This window comes from Melanotaenia boesemani, chromosome 19 (assembly GCF_017639745.1).
Source record: "Melanotaenia boesemani isolate fMelBoe1 chromosome 19, fMelBoe1.pri, whole genome shotgun sequence".
NCBI lineage: Eukaryota > Metazoa > Chordata > Actinopteri > Atheriniformes > Melanotaeniidae > Melanotaenia > Melanotaenia boesemani.
Genome location: NC_055700.1, coordinates 13,513,762 through 13,536,607, shown reverse-complemented (window position 1 = coordinate 13,536,607; position 22,846 = coordinate 13,513,762). Strand labels below are relative to the sequence as shown.

Below are 22,846 nucleotides of genomic sequence, written 5' to 3'. Positions count from 1 at the left end.
AGTTGCTGCTGCCATGATTTGAGCTGCTGTCTGTCGCCAGATGAGGATCAGCTGGTAAAGAATAAAGTCCGGTGTAACTTTTACACCCCTCAAAAGCACAAATCCATCCCATTGCAAGAATATTTCATCAGTGAAAGAATAGAACTCTAAAACTAGGAAATCTACACCATATAGGTTCACATCTGATCATAGGCGTTGCCAAGCAAGGCAACAACCCGCCTATTTGCTTGTGTAGGAGAGGGCTGTGGGGTTTTCAAAATTTTCTTGTGACATAGAGAAGCACCAAGTACGGCTCAAATATGGCTCAACATCACAAAAAGCAAAACCTGATTTTACCCTGTAGGGGGCATTGTGAGCAATTTTTTGACCCACAAAAGTCCCGTTTTTTGATAAAAATTAAACAGTGCACATTTTTATCAACAGTATAGGTGGTTTTCATCACAATGAAGTAACACTATGTTATTTACAGGTCAATAGACACATTTAGGGTGGACTACTCATTTAAGTACTTTAACTAGCAGCTCAAGGTGTTTTCTAATTAAGAGTCCACAACATGTTACAGTACTTTTAACTTTTTAAATGTTTTCTTCTACACTCTTCATTAATAGGCATTAATAGCTGACTGTAAGCCAGGAAGGGATGAGCCAGCAGCTGTGTTACACGTTTCATTTTCAATCTGGTCATTGATACGAAGTATCTGTGCATTCACGTCAGTCTCCAAAAGTCTCCAATATCACCAGAAAAAGATACTAGATTTGTCACTGGTTGCTTCTTTGAAATAGTCACTAGATGGGTCTGAAAACTTGCTAAATATAGCACCAAAGTAGGTAAATGAGCAACATTGATTTAGCCGAACGTGTCTCAATTTAATCGGTGTACCAGAAATTGTGCACTAACAAACGTTCAGCATTGTTTGGAACGCAAACTGCAATTAAATGTGTTAATTTTTTTTTAACACAATAACTTTTTTGTAATTAATTAATCATGATTAATCATGATTAATGTGTTCAAAACCCACCCCTAATATATATATATAATATATATATATATATATATATATATATATATTCATTCATTCATTCTCTGTACCGCTTGGCCTATCCCAGCATTAACAGGTGAGAGGCAGGTACACTCTGGACAGGTCGCCAGTCCATCGCAGGGCCAACACATAGGGGACAAACAACCATTCGCATTCGCACACACTCCTAGGGAGAATTTAGAGTAATCAATTAAACTAACATGCATGTCTTTAGACGGTGGGAGGAAGCCGGAGTACCCGGTGAGAACCCACGCATACACGGGGAGAACATGCAAACTCCACACAGAAAGGCCACTGCCCTCAAGGTTCGAACTTCCCCCACGCCGAGATTCAAACCAGCGACCTTCTTGCTGTGAGGCTGTGGTGCTAACCATATATATATATATATATATATATATATATATATATATATATATATATATATCATAGCTCTGGCATATATAGCCTAAATTACCTGAAATGCAAATGTATTTTCATTCTGTGTTATCCTCTGAAGTCTTGCTCTTTCAACTTACTGTCTCTTTTTAGAAGTTCTCACAGCAACAATTGCTGAAGTGGATGAGTCACAAAAGCCCTCAAGAGTATTATTAGGACACCTTGAATGAGACCATGTTCTTTTCAGGGGAGTGTAGAAGCTGACTGACAGTTATTAGAACTTCAGGGACTGAGCTTGTGTCTACAACTTTCTTAAGTGCCCCAGGAGTCAGTAAAGGCAGGTATGTGTGCATACAGTATGTGTGTGTATATCCATGTGCATCAGTGCATGCATCCAGAAACCCTCTTTTGTGCATGGATCCCTAGGTGTCATGGTGTCACCTCACACTTACATTGGCTGCCTAAGGGGACTGCAGTTAGGTAGGCCATCTTTGCTGAAGGCACTCAGGTCACAGCGACACCAGTTATCAATGACATCGCCCTTTCCAGCACACCAGTATGAGCTCATTGTGGCGCTCTTGAAGGCCTGTAAAGGGTAACAGGTGAGAGAAATGCAATTATCTCTTGGAATATGTGCTCACTGTCAATCTAAGATTACCCCACCCCCGTCTACCACCCCACCTACCTTCTCTTTCCATCATTACCCTCCATACATCCACACATGCATATGGGCACGAGCACATCTTCTGTCCATATAATGACTTTTTACTGAACATAAACACTTATTGAATGTCCCCTAAAATAAACAACAGCTATCAGAGTTTTAGCATTACTGCCACTTGAAGAAGTTAGGATGCCCAAAATGTCTACAGCTCAAAATTAGTTTTAGAGGGATAGATACAGAGCCGCACATGTACACTTTTCTCCCACATACATCTTAAACAGTGACCAATTACCAGAAGGCAGGAGCACCTTAGTCACACTGACAAGCTTACAGTGCGATATCATATTTCCATGTGGTTTTTATAATGGAGATGTTAGAGCTGTGTCACTCCTCAACCATGCGTTTGTATGTGAGATCCATGTCGCTGCAAGTCTGACTCCGATGGGGATGGAGGGGGAGGGTAGTGAGACATTAAGAGGTGACATCATCTACCAACATCTCCTTGTGCTGCTTCATTTACAGATGAAGGAAAAAAAAAAATCAAAGGTAGAACCTCAGTCATCCTCTAAAAGGCAGCAAAATGCCAATATAACCGTCAAAGCAATAAAGTATAATGTCAGGGCTTTCCCTAAAGCCACAGGCATGATATAGAGTAAGTTCAAGGGAGTTCACAAGCACTCTTGCTCCCCCATCACATGACGGATCAATGGAGCTCTCAGTTATTTATATGCTCTAACTCGTTGGTGGTGCTGCCTCATGCATACCACTTTGGCAATGTGCTTGATCATGGTTGCAAAAAAAAGGTTTGGAAGAATCATGCGGAAACATTATCATTGGGTACCAGGCGTCCAACAAACAGCAGACGAAAGCCCCTCCTTTATGTCGATGCACCATGACATTCACTTATCAGAAAGTAAAGCAAGTGATGAGATGACATATATATCTAAGAACTCCATGCATGCAGGATGTACACACAAACTCCAATTAATGATTGATTTCCACGGATGGCTGTTTCATTTCATTGGAGAAATGCCAAAGAAGATTTCTGCAGTGTGTTGATTAGATGAAGTGACATTTAGAGATGATTTCGCTTATAGTATTGACAAAGGCAGACAGCTTTGCCAAAAAAAATAAATAAATAAAAGAGTGATGTGAACTTAGAAGCTGATGTTAGCATTTTTACAGCACTGCATTGTTAGCTGAAATGGAAGCTCAACAGAGTTTCACAGGAACTGACTTCTACCAATACGACTCCCTTTCACTCAAGGAAAAGTACCTCAAGAGTGCAAGCGACCTACATGAGCAGCAGAGGAAAGACAGAGGAAAAGAATTTATAAAAGAGGGTGATGCTGGAGAGACAGTAGCATACAGGACAGTAAAAACTCAACATGGTGAACAAGATACAAAAGTGTGAAAAGGAGAACTCGAGCTCCTAAAGCTATTATGCACTTTACTGGAAGTAATGGAGGGGGGGGGGGGGTATCTGAACATTTGAGGCTTTCGCATTAAACAGTCCCTCTAAATGAGCATGCTGAATGCTGAATGAGCAGTTATTGTAGCATGGACTGTAATAGGTGGCTATACAATAACCCATGGAAAACTAAAAAAAAAAACTAAAAAAAAAACAAAAAACGTTATAACATTTCTCCCCCCCTTGCCTGATTCCATGTGGTAACTGCTGCCGGAAGACAACAGCAGCAGGAATTTTGCCACCCCAAGTCGATGGGAAGCAGGCCACAGACAAAGGCAACACACATACACACCAAAAAAAAGGGGGGGGCTTGGGGTGTATGCACGCACAAAGACTAGACAAATATGAGAAATGACCTTCAATAGAAGGGGCAAAAGAGAGAAAGACCACAAGACTGCCATGCGTTTACCACCATCAGATTCCTAGAAAAACCCCATATGGGTCTGTGCGCTTGATTGCATGGCTGCACATGTGAAAAACAGACAAAGCGATTACCACCATGTTTATGTTTGAAGAGTAATGCAAGCCAGTCTCCACTGGGTAAACAGTGAATCTAATTGTGGTTTAGGGAATGAGGTGGGGAGTTGGGTGGGGAGCATAAAACAGTGATGGTTTACAGAAAGAAACAAAAAAGAAATAGTTAGCTGGTAAATAGAAAGTAATAACATGTCAAATGAGTGGTGGTGATGAAAGACACATGTACTTCGGATGCAAGTGAAAAACAACTTGGGTTAGTAAGGAAAATCTTTTAGTGAGATGAACAAACTCAATGAAAGGCTCGGGTCTGATTACTTCAATTTTTAGTGCAGATACTAGATAGAGCATGATTGACAAGACAGGTTTTCCCTATGCTTTATTGATTAGTTACAGGTTATGCATTTCCCAGAATACCACAGATCGATACCCTTCACATTGAGATCTGACCACATAGATATATGAAACAAAACTTATCTTATGCTTCATATTAGAATAGAAGGTGTTTTGACAAGAAGGCGTTTATCTGAACATTGACTGTGGCAGGGCAAGACAGAATATGAACAGCCATGACATATTTGCTTTCAGAGACTGACAAAGTCCTCGTTGTTACGATGGATACATGGATCTTCCATTTCACAAATATGCCACAATTCATCTCCATTGACCTTACCGATAGTGAATGGATTTAGCTGAAATGTAATCTTCCTGCTTTGTACATTACACAAGAGCAATGAACAACAAGACCAGAGAGCATCAACAACAATTCCAGTCACACAAATTCCAAGCCTTGACGTCATTTAGACCCTGCAGACTCACTGGCACCAAAACACAATGTGGACCTTTCACTTTCATAGAAGTCAGTCGTGACTTACAAGAAGGCAAGTGAGGCCATTGTGACTTCTTTAATGTATTAATCTGTTTGTCTAGTCTATGCTGACCAAATTACTGTCCGTATTCAGAGGCTAATACACAAAAACACTGGCCAGCTGGCCCACAGTATTGATTTATAAGATAATCACCAGTGGTGGTCTAAGTCAGAACACACATCTGTGTGTGTGTTTGTGTGCGCACACATCCGTAGATCTATGTGGCCTTTCCAATCATTCAAGGGTAATGGTGTTAACAAAGGAGCCAATGGGATGTTTCTAGGAACCTTATCAGAGGTAGCACTTCCAGGAAATGGGACACTTTGAGCAACAGAAGGGTTAGTTCACCTAAAGGTTGATATGTGATTACCATGTAAAACAAAACCCCTTAAATGTAATTTTAGGATGAGTGTTTGGAATGGCAGCTCTGTCCGACAATATTTTGGACTAATTAGAGCTGCCAAGAAACAAATGGTAGAATACAAAAACATGGAGAAAACACACGTTGCAACAGAGCAGAAGAATCCAAATCTCAAACACACTTAAACTAAACTAAAATCTAACTTGGAGTCCTTTAAACTGATTGCTCTCCTAGATAAAGCGTATCCACAAAGAAAGAAATATATATCCAAGAGATATTGGGGAGGTTTTTCTATCAAGATACATGGTTTATTCAGTGGAGTCAGTTAGCCTGCTTTAGACTGCTCAATGAACTCACATGCACTAATGAGCACATGTAGCCAAACCAGCTTCCACAACACTAAACAGAGCAGCGCTGATTAAAACTCACACTAAGGGACAGTGCATGCACACTTCAATTCATCTTTTAAAAGTATGTCTGATGTTTACAGTGAGTAGAGTGGGCTACATTTTTATTTGACTGTTGTTTTAAGATGAACTTGAAAATCTGCAAATCAAGCTGTTAATGGAATGGATATCGTTCATGTCAGAGCACATGGACTACGTGAACACAGAAGTTTTGTTATGGCTGTTTCATCTTTGTCTTTGTAATAGGAGAGGAAGGTTTGGCAGGGTTGCCAGTTTAGTTTTATGTAATGCACAAAGTCTGAATTACTGCTGATGTAATTAATGCTTTGTGGGTTTTGACAAGTACATAGTATATACTGGCCACACAGAGTGTGTATAAATCTGCTTAATGATCTATCATATAGGAGCATGCACTCTCCTCTGTACTGCAGCGACGTTCCAGGAATCAAAGTTTATATGTGCATTAGACTGCAAAAAGTGCTGGCCTGAGCTGTGTGGTAGATAATTACCCAAAGTTAACCACAGTATTCAGGGTGTGTTGCTTTTTCAGGTATCCTATTCTTACATAAATTTAAGATGGAAGATTTAATGATGGAAGCAAACTAAATGAGTACTATCCAAATATCCCATGTACAAAATCCAATATTGTAAACGAAGACAGTTGAACAATTTTGTTTGTTTTTTTTTTTTAGGGTCAGATATTTGAGTTCCAAAACTCAGATTTAGCTAAGGTTGATTTCTACTAATATTGAGACACAAAACATTTAACACAGAGTTTCCGAATTTCCCAAATGAATGAATAATTGCATATGATTACTAAATGTTTGACCAGCTGTATTTAATTTTAAGCTGAGTTTATGTACAAAAGAGCTCACACGACTCAGAATGAACCAAGAATTGAAGGTAGCCATTTAGACTGAACTAGAAGAGGCTGTTTGTCACTATAAGCTAAAGAGGAAACTCAATCACTGAAGAGCTTAATTATGAAGGAAGAGATTTTTCATATATATCTAAGCTACACTCCAAACATCTATAGTTTCTTTTTTTCTTTCTTTTATTCTTTTTTTTGTTGTTGTTTTATTCTTACAGGGACTTACTTGTAGAAAATAAAAAAATACCAGTCATATGGACCGAAGAGCTCAAATTTTGTGCCTTACTGTACAACCTTGTGCATGATAAAGGAAAACTAAAGAAAATCAGTGTAGTCAGAAACAAACTTTTATTATGGAATAAAAAAAATTGAAGACAGAACTCAATTCTAGCTAAAATAACAGTAATAGAAAAGTGTTGAATAAAATCCTCATGACCCATGATCACCGCACCTGTTAAGCAAGGTGATGGTTTTATAATAGTTCAGGCATCCATTCTGCAGAGTAAACTGACATTTTCCTTTTACAGGATGTGTGCTGAAATGGACTGAGGCAATCTGTGGCCTCAGATTCATGCAAGTACATCAAATCTATTTTGATGACTTTATATCATTCAGCAGGAAAACAACCCAACAGCCCTTTGGGCGTTTGATCTCAGTATAACTGAGCTGAGCTGTTGTCCATTTGCAGAAGACCAGGTTAAAGACCTAGAGACTCACAACATACAAGAACCAAAAGTGGCTGCAGTGAAAGCCAATGAGATCAACATGTTGATTCAAAATGTCTATTGATGTCTCTGGTTTTAAGACTTCAAGAAGTCACTAGTTAGCTATTTAAAAAAGGGCAGAGTCTCTCACATACTTTAACTGCATGCAACTTGCTTTCTATAACTACTCTCCTCTGCTGCTAAACCCTGCTGCCACCTTCGATCTGCCCCACTCAAAATGGTAGAGACGGTGCTTTTGTTGGGCTGCAGTACTGGTGGGAGCATAGCAGCAAGCAATCTGCACAGTATAGAGCATTCTGTCCCATTAGACTCACAACCAATTTGTTCAAAAGGTTTGCCATAATTCAGTCAAAGCAACACAAGACACAGAACTACTGGCAAGCACCACAGGCGTAAGCTTATTTATTTATGGACTGATGTATTTTTCCCTGGCACTGAAACAGTCTGCGGGAGTCATTGTGCGTTCGTGTGTATTTGCATGGACGCATCAGGTCTACCTCGGTCATGTCCAATCCAACTCCACAAGGGGTTCCAGTCAAACTCAAGTCAGCACCAAGTTTAAATAAAAAAAGGCAGAACATAGAGAAGCATTTGCTTCCAAGACAAAGATGGAGTAAAACTCAAACCTAAACTACCAAATGCAAAACAAAGTTGTCCCATATGAGTAAAGACGATAACGATTTCAATGAGTTATTTTTACAAGTAAAAATCCACCTCTAATACTAAGACAATAAAAGCATCAACATATGTCATTGCATTTAAATGGGTCAGTTAAAAAAATAAAGAGAAAAAACTATATAATATAAATATATGCTTTTTTCTCCTCTACTTGGGCATATCAAATCAACATGTTTAAGTAATATTTGGGCAACCTCACAGTATTAACTGATATAATCAGTCTTCCAGATATTAGTTTCTCCTTATTCTTCACCAGCTCTTGGTAATATAAGTCCCGATGATACATATGGAAAATACTAAGAAACACCAAGAAAGCTAAAAAGAAGGTACCAGGTTTAGTATTTCTACTATTTAATTCAGTTTCATTTCATTTTTTGTTGTGGTCTTTACAGAGAAAGGGCAATATACCCCTCTGGCTTATTATGCGATAGATATGAAAGGGACATGACATGTCCTGTCAAACAGTCATGCAGTCTGGGTGAGGTCACAAAAAGATGCCAGTAGCTGAGAAAAGAGGGAGGAAGGGAGCAAAGGAAAGAGTGACAGATCCATTGAAGCCAGACAGTACGCATTCACAGACACATGCATACAAATAGGTATACATACATACAGATACGATCTTCGGCCACCTAATCAGAAACTGAACTACTAAGCTTCTATTTTGATTACTTCCATGGATTTAGGGTGAAAGAAAAAGGAACCTCATTTCTGAAAAAGCTTTTGTAACATGGCAGCTGTCTTTCCTGATAGACTCAGCCAAGTAGAAAGATAGTCTCAAGCAAAATTGTGTGCATGTGAGACAGACACACACAAAGACAGAGAGATAAAGAGCGGCTCTGTGTGTGGATGGGCAGGTTGCCGCTCGCCTCTAATGCAATATACGTATGTGCCATTCTGACTAGTGGCAGCTGTGGCAAAGAAGAGAGGAGAAAGCGAGAAAAAGAGGAGCAGAGTGATGGACTCCCCTCCCTCCCTAGAGGTCGATGACATCAATAAGAAGCTAATAATCCTGCCTCAAGCTACCTCAGAAGGGCTTGCCAGAGCGATCCACTGCAGTCTAGCCCTTCTCCTCCTCCTAATACATCTCACTCTCCAAGTCCCCAAAAGACCACGGGAGAGTTGGGGGAGAGAGAAGGATGGGTAGTGAGGTGTTTGGAAGAGCGGGAAAAGAGACATTTTGCTTTTCCTCACGCTTAGGTATCGACGAAGCCCACTATGGGCCGTCTGGTATTGATTGCAAATTCTTTTCTTTGGAACTCTGGTGCTTGTCATGGGTGGCACGTACAGAGGGTAATGCTGTGCATGTGTTATCTTGAGTGCATTCATCTATGTATAAATATATCTTTATTAAGGTATGATAATTCAGTGATTGGTTATCTGGAGAATGATCCACTCTGCTGTTTGTTGAGTGAGTCACCTGCATTCGCATACACAGCATACAAACACCAGATGTTAGGTCAGAAGACGGAATGCAAAATGAAGCACAAACAGGGCAAAATGTGGTCAACTAAATGTCAAGTGAAGCCAGAGCCTCCTCCTAAATTAGCTTCTGGAAAACAAATCTGATATGATTAACTTTCACTGTAAAAAGATCGAAAGACTTTTCATACTGGATGAATCATAAACACGGCATGTGGTCATTAAGCTGATATTACATTCAGCTGCGCATGCTTGTTTAGACACAGATACACACACACACACACACACACACACACACACACATATATATATATATATATATATATATATATACACACACACACACACCTCACATGTATACACACCGACTTCCCCACAAGAGAAAACCATGATGTCATCTTTTTTAAGCCCTCTGTATTACAGTACTCATTTCCAGTGGTCAAAGTTAACCAACTAATGCCATCTACAGGGGAAGTGTTATGACTGCAGCAGTTCAATGCTTTACAGAATAAAAATATGTACAGTCAGAAAGGATGACGCCACCATCTAATGGCATGAGATTGCTTGTTAAGTAAGACATGCTAGGTTTCATATTATTAATCCATCTTTCAAATGTCAGATTTCAAGAAAAACCAAGCACAGAATTGAGACCCATTAGAAAAAGTTATAATAATTCCAAGGAGCATGTAGATCCTTCACATCTATAGGAATTCTTTGATTTTGATCTTAGTCTGTCCTCTCTCTTCATGTGCACGCACACACACACACACATACACACCTACATGCATTTGCACACCTGCAGAAGCACACGCATAGTTTCCTACTCCCACGTTTTGTTCTCACCTCTTTGGTGACGTTGTCTTGGACCAGGCTGTAAAGGGGCACGACACGGCTGACTTCCAGCAGGACAGGGATGGGTGAAGGCTGCTCTCCACTCCTGCTGTTAGCATTGCGGCCTCTCCCTGACACGCCTCCCATCATGGCCTGGTGATGGCACAGGTGGCAGCCAGATGGACAGCTGCCCTTTTCCTCGCAGCGGATCTCTACGCCATTCACCAAGTCATCAGACAACAACTGGCTCTTCTGCAGAGCCGACAGGTAGTTGATGAAGGGAACTGATTTAAGCTCACGGCGCCCTCCAAGGCCAACTCCCTGGTCCGTTGCCTCTGGCAGAGTAGATAGCATTGGAAGAGAAAGGATGTATTTATGGTCAGTAAGGGATGAAGAGAAAGAGAAATACCAATAAGCAATTAACAATAACAATTTTCATTCATTTTAGGAGTAAGTCATGACATTGAGGCAACTTTAAATAGAGTACTAAAGATATATAAAGATTCCCTTGGATTTACTCGCAAGAGAGAGAAATAGCGAAAACAGACCTAATTCCTTGATGCGGTCAGTTTACAAATAGTGAAACAGGACAAATGGTGAAGGGGATAAGGTGGAGAAGGTTTGATATTCTTACTGAACTTTGGAGGATTCTTTCCAATCATAAGCAAGAAAAAAAAACAAACAAAGCAGTAGCAGAAGCAGGAGTGGTGTAAGAGTGGATGAGTTTGCTAATGAGTTATTTAAATAATTAGACACATAAGGCCACATATTTAAGTGGAGCAGATCTGCTATTTTTGATGACATGGCACATTTACTTTTAAAAGAGCAGAAAATACAAATGTAATCCATCAAAATGAGTGACTTTCTTTCTAATAACAAGAAGAGCATTAAAGTTTGGCTCATACTGCAACACTGAGATGTGATGCATCATCAGTCTGGGCTGCAAATTGTGGATAAACCTTGATGCATAAGGAATGCTAAAGTCAAACGTAACTCACTTTAACATAAATACATGGATTGACTGATGACTGCATTAGTTTATGCAGACATGAGTAAATAAATAAAAAGAGGTCGAATAGAAAAAAAAAAGCATCTGTAGGCTAAGGTCAACATTTAAAATCCTTTCCTTAATTACTTCTAAGGAAAAAAAAAGTTATGCAAAAAGAAAGAGAAAATAGAGTTATTAGAAAATATGTAATTTATGCTATAAGTAAAGTTGCTTTTAAGTGACTAATTATATATATATATATATGTTAAATGAAGTTCTTTCAACAATGACTCTTCTAATAGTTATAACTATCTTGAAACCATCTTCCTAAGGCTCATACTAGTACTTCCATTTGTAATGTTAAGTTATTTCATAAAAATTATAATCTTAGGACCTTGAAATTCCAGATTTCAATATTACGATTAAAAATTAAAATAGAAAAAAGAAAACCCAATAAGAAGAGGACATGACCCCCACCATTCATGTCCTCAGGTGCAGCTGCGACCTCTTTGAGTTTGTGTTTGAAAGAGAAGTGACTGTATTTATGTTTGCCTTTGTGAGTTACCCTCTGTGTGTGTTTGTGCGTTACTAACAGTTAAAGGGTCAAACAGGCTATAAGGGTGTAAACAAGCTAAAAGGGAGGGCCTTTATAGGTGGGTGCAGCACAATAACTTCTTAAGGACACATGCCATTTGGTTATCTGTCTACATAGCTGCAAATGTCTCAGGTAAATCATCTTACTTGGAACTTTACTACAGTTTTTGTTACACTGTATTAGATCCTCACAGGCATATATGCTCATAGCTTTGTTATTCACAGCTTGTTTAGGACTCTGTTCTTTTTATACTGAATTTATTTTAAAACAAACTATTGGTGCAGCACAAATATCTGTATGTCAGTTAATCTAAACTGCTCTGTTATGGCAAGGCAGGGCAAGTTTATTTGTACAGCACATTTCATGTACAAGACAATTCCGTGTACTTAACATAAAACATTACAAGCATTACAGATGGTGCAAAGAAAGCATAAAAAAGTAGTGAAATGCAGGAACAAAAAGCAAAAATCACAATAAAATAATACATTGAATTAAAGTTATTAAAAGCATGATGAGTTAAAAATTACCATGCAGATTGGGTGTATAGGTGCATGAGAAAATAAATGTTTTTAACCTGGATTTAAATGTCTCTATATTTGGTGAAAGTTTAATCTCAATTGGCTGTTTGTTCCACTTGTTTGCAGCTTAACAGCTAAATGCTGCTTCTCCATGTTTAGTCTGGACTGTGGTCTGGACTAGTTGACCTGAGTCTTTGAATTTAAGAGTTCTGCTAGGTTTATATTCTCTGAACATAGCACAAATGTATTCTGGGCATAAACCGTTTTTGGATTTGTAAACAAATAAAAAAAATCTTCAGAGAATAGCAGACATTTTCTTACACTTCTCCACTTTATTGCCGGGCTACTCGCAGTGTGTTGTGGTAGTGCATGAACATCCTTTAATAGACTTATACTGACATCTAGTGGCCTCTCTATATAATTGCAAGCTCACCATAATTTTACTCTCTCAACATCTGGCTATCTTTAATGGCGTTGTAGCCTGCGGGCTTTGCCCGAACTTCTTCCTATTAAACATTTGTTTGCTTTTTTTTATTCCAGTTATTGGTTTGTTTACTAATTTACTCAAGTTAACCATACACAACTGTTGTTTGCAGCACTGGTGCAGTAACAATCCTTTGCCATTCCCTTTGGCTGATTGCAAAGAGAATTGTTTCGAGTAAATGAAACGCAGTGAAATACTATTAATGTTTATATAATACGCTCATGGGTTAGGTGAAATTATCTTAATTACAAGAGGACCCTGATGCATGCGTGTAAGGTGTAAAGTACGTGGCATGCGTACAAGACCACTCAGCAGCCAATCTCAGCGCCGTACGTATTACGTAATCAACGATTCTGCGCGTTGGAAGTCGTCAACACTGCAATGTCTCAGTAGCAGGCAGCTGCAATAACATAGCGGCTGCACGCCCACTGCAGTTTCAACTAGCAAACACTGGAGGAAAGGTAATGTTATACTGAAAGTATACCAAAAGAACAACACAAATTTAAGCGAAATATGTCATTTTATGGGCGCACACCCTTTTCAATTACCACGTGATACTGTTTGATGGCGTTATCGCGTGGTGTTTAAACGGAAGGACAGCGTTAACATTTGTTGTGATGTGTAGGGGCCTTCGATAGACTTGTAGGTTGTAAGCCAGAACGACAATGTCAACCAGTATTGAGGCAATAAGAGTATGATGAAGCTGTTAGACAAAGCTTAATACGCTTGCTAATGCCTATTTTTAACTTTCACTGAATGACATCGTTGAGTCTGTTAGCTCAAAGACACATTAGCTGAATACAAGAGCAATTAGCCTGGCTTCATTACAACATTTCTTTGCCAACAAGATGATGTGGTCAGCTTTTAACACATTTATTGTCACCCCTAGACGTCTTATAGTCTGTCTGTAAATTGTTTTTCATAAAATTGCTCAGGTACACAGCAACATTTAAACACAGCACAGCTAACTTACTATGCTAGTTTCAGCTCTAGCTGTTTGCTTTAAAAAAGTCTAATAACGCTAAATTTGGTCAGTTTCATATAATTGCAAGTTATGTCAATTACATTTAAGATTAAATTCAACTAACTATTTACTACAGCTTATTCAGCTGACAGATTGATTACTTAAGCATACAGGCACTGGAAACATTTGCATATCTACAGTAAACACAGCTAAATATTGTCTTGAGCAATCAGTCAGTTAACATGAAATTGGCAACTATTTTAATTAGCACACAGAATGTGACAAAATGTCTGTTATTTGAAAATTTCCATAAGTCATTAGTTGTATCACAAAATAAATGTCCTATCAAATATCGATATATATATATATATATATATATATTTACCAAACTCTTACAATAATTAAATAAGTTTATAATTATTTTATGTTTTTATTTAAAAGTAAGCAGGCAACATTACTCTGCATTAAGTAGTTTCACTTATAACATATAAAGTATCTATTTTTATTGATGTAAAATGTGAATAACATATTAATGTTAGAGCTGTGTTTAAATGTATTAGTATTTACTCCATCACTTACTTACTACTTAGGAATACTTTTAAAAATAATAATTTACTTTGGAAAAAAATTATATTATTGACACATTCTCAATAGCTCATGTTGTGGGTTATATTTTATTCAAAGGAATTTCACACAGAATATGTGCTTTCTCTCTCTCTCCACTCAAGGAAAAGATCATAATGGCGGCAGTGTATTCCCCACTGGACCCAGATCTAATGAGGGAGGTTCTTGAATGCCCTATCTGTCTAGAGACCTACAATCAAGAACAACTGCGACCCAAACTCCTGCAGTGTGGCCACACAGTATGTCGCCTATGTCTAGAGAAATTGTTGGCCAATACCATCAATGGTGTACGCTGTCCATTCTGCAGTAAGGTCTCCCGGATGAGCAGCATCTCACAACTGGCAGATAATCTCACTGTGCTCAAGATTATAGATTGCACTATGTCCTGCAGTGCTGCAGCTGCTGCACTAATGTGCAAGTCCTGCTGCAACCGCCTACCAAGACAGTTCTGCCACGACTGTGCAACAGTACTTTGTGAGCTCTGTAAAGGGGAGGGTCACCTGCAAGAAGGCCATTCAGTCCAGCCAATAAGGGTGGCTGCTGAGCAGCGGCGTAAAGAACTGGGTGGTAAGCTTGTTGCTCTCCGTGATGTTATGGGAGAAATTCAGAAGAAAAAGACAGCAATTGAAAACATTTCCAAGTCCTTGAGGCAAAAATACCGGTCAGTTCAGCAGGAATATACCACAGCTGAGCTACGTTTTCAGGAGGAGCTCAGCAGATCTCGAAGGACATTTGCAGCCTCCATGGGAGAAGTGGAAAAGTTAAATGCACAGGTCCTGGAGGAGCAGACATACCTTCTGAATATTGCAGAGGTTAAAGTGGTGTCACGCTGCGATTATCTGACTATGCGAGTGAGGCAGAGTGATATTTCCTTGCTAAAAGATGATGGTGCAGGCAGTGATGATGAGGAGCTGGATCTGAGGAGCAGTTTACCCACACAATTCCAGCTGCAAGAGCCAGCGCTGATCAGAAGAGAGCGCTCTAAACCTGTAGAAGTGGGTCATTTGATCACAAACTCATACATGGTCAATACAGATGATGAGGAGGGTGGTTTGGAGATTGGGATTGAGGGTGATGTAGAAGGTGTAGCTGGGGCAGTAGGCGGTACAGGTGGTGCTGTGGGGGTTCCAGTGGATCTTTATCAAGACATTGACATGGTTTCAGCTGTAGAAGAGGCAGTATGTGGTTCACCAGGCAACTTTAAATCAAAATCCATGGATGCAGGAGGGGGATCACCTGCTGGGGCAAGTTCAGGGCCCCCAGTCTGCCAGTTTGTAAAGAAGATGGGCTGTAAGGGATCTTTACCTGGCATGTTTAATTTACCAGTCAGCATCTGCATAACACCACAAGGTGAGGTACTGGTGGCTGATCGTGGCAACTACCGTGTCCAGATTTTTAACCGCAAAGGTTTTCAGCGTGAAATTCGACGCAATGCCAGTAGCATTGACAATTTCGTCTTGAGCTTCCTTGGGGCTGACTTGCCTAACCTAATGCCCTTATCCATTGCTGTGACTCCACAAGGCCTGATTGGTGTCACTGACAACTTTGATAACTCAGTTAAAGTCTATACCATGGATGGACACTGTGTGGCTTGCCACAAGAACCAGCTGATTAAACCTTGGGGCATTACTGCCATGCCATCAGGACAGTTTGTGGTGACAGATGTTGAAGGGGGCAAGCTGTGGTGTCTTGCAGTGGACCGCAACGTAGGTGTGGTCAGCTACAACCGGTTGTGCTCTGCAGTCCGGCCAAAGTTTGTAACATGTGATGCAGCTGGAACAGTCTATTTCACTCAGGGGCTGGCCCTGAACTTTGAGAAACGCCAGAATGAGCCCCACCTGGAGGGTGGCTTCTCCATTGGCTCTGTGGGCACCGATGGTCAGCTTGGCAAGCAGCTCAGCCATTTCTTCTCAGAGTCAGAGGACTTCCGCTGCATTACTGGTATGTGTGTGGATGCCAATGGGGATTTGCTGGTTACAGACAGTGGTAGGAAAGAAATTCTCCAGTTTCCCAAAGAAGGTGGATTTAATATTCTAATTCAAGAGGGTCTGACCTGCCCTGTTGGAGTGGCCACCACCCAGAAAGGACAGTTGCTGGTGCTTGATTGTTGGGACCACTGTGTCAAAGTCTACACATATATTCAAAAGAGGCATTCCTCCACTTCCTAGGGGAACTGTCTGATCTCATCTCCTATTAACATGAGAGGTTTGGTGTATTTTGGTAGGTCTGTATGGATGTTTTGGAAGTGAAGATCTATACTGTTGTCACTTTAGTTAAGCTGCAATCTAGACAAGTCTCACTCTAGCTGTCACTGGGTTATCAGAAGAATGATAAGTTAAATTGGCTTTAAAACCTACTGGATTTTAACTTAGTAACTCAGATTTAATCTGGTTATTTAACTGAATCACAACAGACCTTGTGACATTTTTAGATCAAACTTACTGGCAAGTGGTCCCACAACCATTAGGAGAAGAAGCCAATGATCTCAAAACTTTGAGGCACAAACTAAAGATAATATTGCCTCCTCTGTTACTAGCTGCTATAGCCACCTTTCATTTTCAATCTGACTATGCGTGATGCATGACTTTTACAAATTTGGCTCAGCTGTGCACAAAAAAAAAAAGGAAGCTGGAAATTAACTTATATTGATGTATGAAATAAAATATGCCAAGGCTTTCGGCCTGTGAAGCACTTTATTATTGACACTTCACTGTGTCGTAGCATTAGGTTTTAGTAGCACACAGTAACATTAATAATGCTGAATGCAGCTGGCAACTTTAAAGTGAACTTAAGTTTTAGCTAATGGCAAAAAGTAACCAAGAACCAGCATTTGTTAATTCACATTCAGGGAACATTACATGCAGAATATTAAGTTATCTACAGAAGAGTGTGTTAAATTACTAAAACTGAAGTGAATATGGTGCGATGCAGGTATGGCTCTTACATGAAGGTCCATGGATTTAGATTTTGTAAAAGCATTGCAGTCATCATTTACATAGCTCTGTAGTGAGTGAAAGGAAAGTATTTTTCTATTAGTTCTATTAAGACCATTTAAGGATAGCTGAGTTAATATAATCAGAAGTAGCTTTAATAGTTTCTGTTTCAAAGACCACATTGTTAGTTTATTTTCTACTTATTAACTCTGCCCTGTGTCTGCATGTTCAGTTCCAATGTAAGAAGAAAAAAAAATCAGGAACTCACAATTTTGACCTGAATTAACCTCAATTTCAGATCTTTTTATTTAAGTTTTTGTTTTCTTTTTGGTTAATGTACATGCCTGACATTCGTGAGGAGCAGTTATTGCCTACAGCATACACATGAGCCTTCTCTTTGGTTTTGGTTCTGCTTCTCAGACTGAACTGTATTCATTATGACCACAGGAGCAACTTTATTGTCCGGTGAGTCTTTAAATGTTTAAGGATTTGATCTTCCTGTTCCTCAGCAGCTTTATGTTCAGCTATATCATGCAAGGTTTTTGTTCCAGCAGAGCCAACACTTAGTACTTCCAGCACCCAAATGACATGAACTTTTACAGTACAGCCAGGATATGTAGTACAGATCTGGATGAGTGGCTCAGCAAGGTTACTTCAGGTTCAGTATTGGGATTTTCATTGTTGCAAAAGTGGTTTTTCTCTTCTAACAGGGTCAATTGTTATGGTAACTTGTGCTGGAAAACTTTACTCCAAGATGCAAGATCTACATCCTTCATGAGCAAAATATTAATGCCAAGATAACAAGAAGCCAGAGTTAATCTGGAAAAATATGGCTAAAACTGTTTTACTATCTACTCTCTTTTTTATTATTATTTTTATTTAACTTTACTTTTGTCTGTATCTGGTTCAAATAAACATACTTTATTTTAAGTCCCTGTATTTAGGATTTTTTTTTCACATTTTGTCCTTCCTGTCAGAATCATGTGACTTAAGATCCATGTCATGTGGTGTCAACACTGCCTCCTTTTACAATAATGTGCCCACATCCAGTGCATCATTTGTCATGACACAGCTTGGTGTGGTCTCAGTTTGAGTTTTAAACCAGATAACCAAAAGTTGCCCTGCATATGATAAACCTGCATTGTTGTACAGACCTCTACAACCCAACTAATGTTTACAAATTTAATTCCAGACAAGAAGCTCCATGCCATTTCCAGCTGTGTCCTTATATCTGCTGAAATGTTAGATGATAGTTAGATCGCAGCTTGCAGTAGTGTGAAGAGTTAGCAGCAATGATAAGTTAAAACTCCAGCATCACACCTCAAGCTTTTGTTAAACCAAAACAGTTTGTTAGCACAATGCAGAAATGTGTCCCACAGGATTTTATTCAGTACTTTCAACCCGAGTTTTCCCATGTTGCGTTGTCAGCATCCATATAGTGTTGGTGAATATAGTTCGCATAAAACTTCTGTCAGTATGCTTTTTTTTTTTCATTTGTTGTCAATGAGGCATAAAAAAATACAATAATACACTTGTAATAAAAAAAATTGCTTAAATGAACAATAAAGTTTAACATAGGAAGTCCTATTTCAATATTGTATGCAACATATTTTATGCCCATAACAGTAAATCAGTGTCTTCCAGTTTAGTCTGGGTTTGCTCATCAGAGCATATTACATACTGATTCAGCCTTAAAATGAATCGTTTCACAAAGATGTCCTTAACTTTGTATCTGGAGCTCTATTTACTAGAAGAGGAACAAAAAGCATATCTGAGATTCAAACTGTATAAACGTGTTTAACACTCTGCAGAAATGAAGAGATCAGAAACTCCAGTATCAGTTCAAGTCTATCATAGGCATATTTTTTTTTTTTTTTTTGGTTTTGGTTTTGGTGATAGATTTTAGTTTATTTTCATTGTTAGGCCATGCAGTATCTCAACACTAAATACATTGTCATCCTTACCATTGAAATAGTTTTTTAGTGATCAGTAGATATAGTCACTACAAGAGAATTTTCAAGACTTTTAACCATTACTGAAAAATGCATAGAATGCTAGAAAAATCCAAGTGTCCTTGTGTCAGTGTGGTGAACTTTCAAGTGTCTCATGTAAAAATATGTTTTGTTGTATTTCATTCAAGATAGAGGTCATTCATATTACTGAGTTTATTTCATGTTTATTTTTGTTTTTCAATGAACCAAACTCTTGTATCTCTTAGGTTTTTTTGGAGACTGGAGATGTCTTAAAGCAGGGGTGCCCGGCTCCGGTCACCGAGGGCCACGATCCTGCAGGATTTCGATGTGTCCCTGCTCCAAATCCACCTGACTCAAATTAATGAGTAACTGTGCAAAACTTAATAGGCTGTTGGATCCATTTCATTTGAGTCAGGTGTGTCGAAGCAGGAAACATTGAAAACTTGCAGGACAGCGACCCTCGAGGACCGACTTTGGACACCCCTGTCATAATGTGTTGAACGTGTTAAGCGATCTCTGTACTCAAATTCATGTTTGTGTTGTTGATAATCTGAGTGCAATAAACATAAACGAACCAAACATCTTAAATAACTGTGTTTTTATTCATGGGTCATAGACAACTGCTGCTAAATTGCATGAAATCATTCTTTATTTTCTGGATTTGTATCTCTTATCTAGTTAACCATATAACAGATTTACATCATGTCTGGCAAGTGGCCAGTCTGGTACCCAGCAGACTGGGCTTTTTTAAGGAATCTTCTAGAGCTCTTATACATCAAACCAACATGTCTGGAGTGTTGGAAGAACATCTGGCCTTTGTTTGAAGTGTGTGTGCATGTCACCACTGCTGGACTCCATCAACGTTTGTCAGAGTGAGCTCACTCTGCCTGTTAAGTGTAGCAAATAACTGCATGAAAAAGTAAACTGCAGTTACGACAAAAAGGAAATGTACAATATTTGCTCATTGTCATCCTCAAGAGACAACCTTTGTACAACAATTACAAAGAGTTATGTTAGGGGGGACAGAACCTAGTCTAAGGTGCTCTGCATGCAAAGAAAATAAATAACATTTGTATTTTCACAAATAAAAGCTTTTACAATTATAAACAGAACTGTGTGTTAATCTGTGTGAATCTTTGTGCCCTAAGTGGTAATTATTTTTTAGCAGGACCTGGTCTAATGTGGTCTTGGTCCCTGAAAATCAGTGGATTCACCCTTTTTGCATCTTACAGATCAGAAGCTAACTTTATCACTGACAGGCTGCATCTGAACATCTCTTCATCCACACTCAGAGTTGATGTTATTTACCTTATTTAAATGATGCTATGTCATTTCAGACTATACATGGTCGCCCATTACAATTCTCTGCAGACAGCTGTGTGCACTTACACAGGTGTGTACTCTCCCACCAGCAGACAGACGGAGAGCATGAGTTCAAAAATATGTGGTATAAATAACAGGTAATAACCAGGCTTCACAAGCGTAGCCTCCACCCCAGCAAGAAAACTGAGGTACTGACATTTACAGCTAAAGTATTTACCAACATCTCTGCTCTATCATATTTAAAGAGCCGATAGCATAGATCTAAACTGCAGCTGGATCCCTACTACACCTTTTCCCAAGGCCCTGCTCAACATTTTATTAGTAAAGCGTTTGAGAGCAAAGCAGCGTTCCATCCAGCACAGTGCCAGAATACTTTAAGTCCTGCTTTTTGCTAGGTTGATTACATAGAAAATACTACAACATCCTGGTTAATCTTCATAGAAATCCTTTGATAACTGCTCTCACATCCTTTGAAAGTGATAGACACTGAAAGAAATTTCCAACCAGAAAAGAGAACATTTTCTGCCAAGGTCAGTTATCCTGTGCCTATATGGTCCAACCTCCAAGTTTCATGTGTAAACTTCCTAACAAACAAATGGTAATGATCCCATTCCTCCTCCTTCTAATGACAGTATAAATCAACTCTCCCAGAAAAAAAAACAAAAAAAAGAACACAATTTTTACCTGTTTTGGCCTCTGTCAGCACACTCACCTTTCTGGTACTGCAGCCAGAGCTGCTGCTGTGCCTTCTTACTGGGGAAATAGATGGTGCAGCTGAGCTCAGAACCATACAGGGCCTCAGACACATAATGACTGCCATATTGCTGGAGAAAAGCCAGAAGTTCTTCGCGTGTACTCTCTGATGAAAGTGTCTTCATCACCTTAGAAAATCCTGAGATAGAAAGGTAACTTAATGTCAAAAAGCACAATAAGGTAAGTTAGTAGACAGGTTTGTGGTGCAGTTGTGATTAATCTGTGTGCAAATAATACAGAGTTCTATCAAGAGCACAAAAATAATACAGTCAGGCTATCTGGGTATGTGATATGCTGAATAAACGATAACTTATCAGCGTAGACAGCAGCAGAGGCAACTGATTTCTCTTGGGTATTGATAGATTTCTAAGATTCCTCAGACAAGAAGTTATGAAATGATGTTCATAATATTCAGACACTAACCTGTAGATAAGGTAATGGAGCTGAGTTTGACTTTGTACAGATTGCTGCGCACCCTCCACTGCTGAACCATGGGGTAACCCACTGCTTCACTGAACTGGGCATCCCCTTAAAAAGACAGAAACAGATGGACAAGGAAGCATAATGAATGTGAGAGGACAGATAGCAGAATTTAAACAAATTACAAGGTCAGATTCACAAAGAGAAGGTGAAATACAAATGAAATAAAAGACAAATAAAATCCATTTCATTTGTACAGTTTATTGCTCAGCCACTGTTTTCCATTATTGCCTTAATATCATTTATCGTCACAGTCCATATCGCAGCTGCTCCTGGATCAATGGTGATATATAGTGCAGTTTGAACTCCAATTGGATTGCTGACATTAGAAGTGCGAGCAATCTGGGCTTTCTGTGCAATTCAATTACCAAACTTTCACACTAGTTTAGAACTAACGCCACAAAGTGAGGAGCAAGGGAAAATAAGTAAATAAATAAATAAACTGCTTATGGAAACCTTGATCCTGTGCCTCTGAAAAAGGTTTTACACCTGAGACATTCATGCACAGCATAAAAAAAGGGTAATTTAGTTTCTGTGCATGTGTGTGTGTCCAATTGTAGTGAAAGCGAACCCTAAGTTAAATATCTAAGGGGTCAGTGTGGACCAAATGCCAATTTAGCTAATGGAGGGATTAGGGTGCAGAGGTGGAGCCAAATGTCTAACTGGCTCTGTTCTCTACAGGATGAGGTGGAACGCTCAAAGAAATAACAAAAATAAATAAATAAAAAAAATAGAAAAGCATGATGAAGTAGGAAGGATAAAGAAATTCTGCAGTGGCTGGCAACAGTATGGATACTCCAGCTAAAATTTCTGTTACTGTGATAACCCATCAAGTTTTCATCTTCTAAAAGCCTTTTGCAGTCAAATATATAGATTTTCCTTTCTAGTGATCCTACTCGCTAATCTCTCAGAGTTTTCTTGGTCCTTTCTGATCTTAACTTGACTTCTGTTTCTGTCAACTTTCATTTCCAAACCACAAAAAGAACTGAAGAAATGGCTCCTTGAAAAGGCTTTGAAGTTTTCTTAT

The 22,846-nt window shown here is 39.1% G+C and overlaps 2 protein-coding genes across 5 annotated transcripts in view; one reads left to right on the top strand and one right to left on the bottom strand.

Annotated features, from left to right (window-relative positions):
- LOC121629820 (astrotactin-2-like) overlaps window positions 1–22,846 on the bottom strand; it is a 300,171-nt gene that overhangs the window by 49,943 nt on the left and 227,382 nt on the right. For all 4 annotated transcript variants that reach the window (XM_041969617.1, XM_041969618.1, XM_041969619.1 and 1 more), the window contains 4 exons: window positions 21,763–21,867; window positions 21,299–21,478; window positions 10,197–10,519; window positions 1,867–2,000 (listed from right to left, as the gene is read on the bottom strand). In XM_041969617.1, coding sequence (XP_041825551.1) covers window positions 1,867–2,000; window positions 10,197–10,519; window positions 21,299–21,478; window positions 21,763–21,867 — 742 coding nt within the window. The remainder of the gene's footprint in view (window positions 1–1,866; window positions 2,001–10,196; window positions 10,520–21,298; window positions 21,479–21,762; window positions 21,868–22,846) is intronic.
- On the top strand, window positions 13,115–19,842 carry trim32 (tripartite motif containing 32). Its single transcript, XM_041969621.1, has 2 exons — window positions 13,115–13,230; window positions 14,462–19,842. Exon 2 carries the CDS (start codon window positions 14,474–14,476, stop codon window positions 16,523–16,525), a length of 2,052 nt encoding a protein of 683 aa, XP_041825555.1. The 5' UTR covers window positions 13,115–13,230; window positions 14,462–14,473; the 3' UTR covers window positions 16,526–19,842.

Coding starts and splice junctions, on each gene's coding strand:
- trim32 (XM_041969621.1), top strand. CDS start 14,474: ATGGCGGCAGTGTATTCCCCACTGGACCCAGATCTAATGAGGGAGGTT.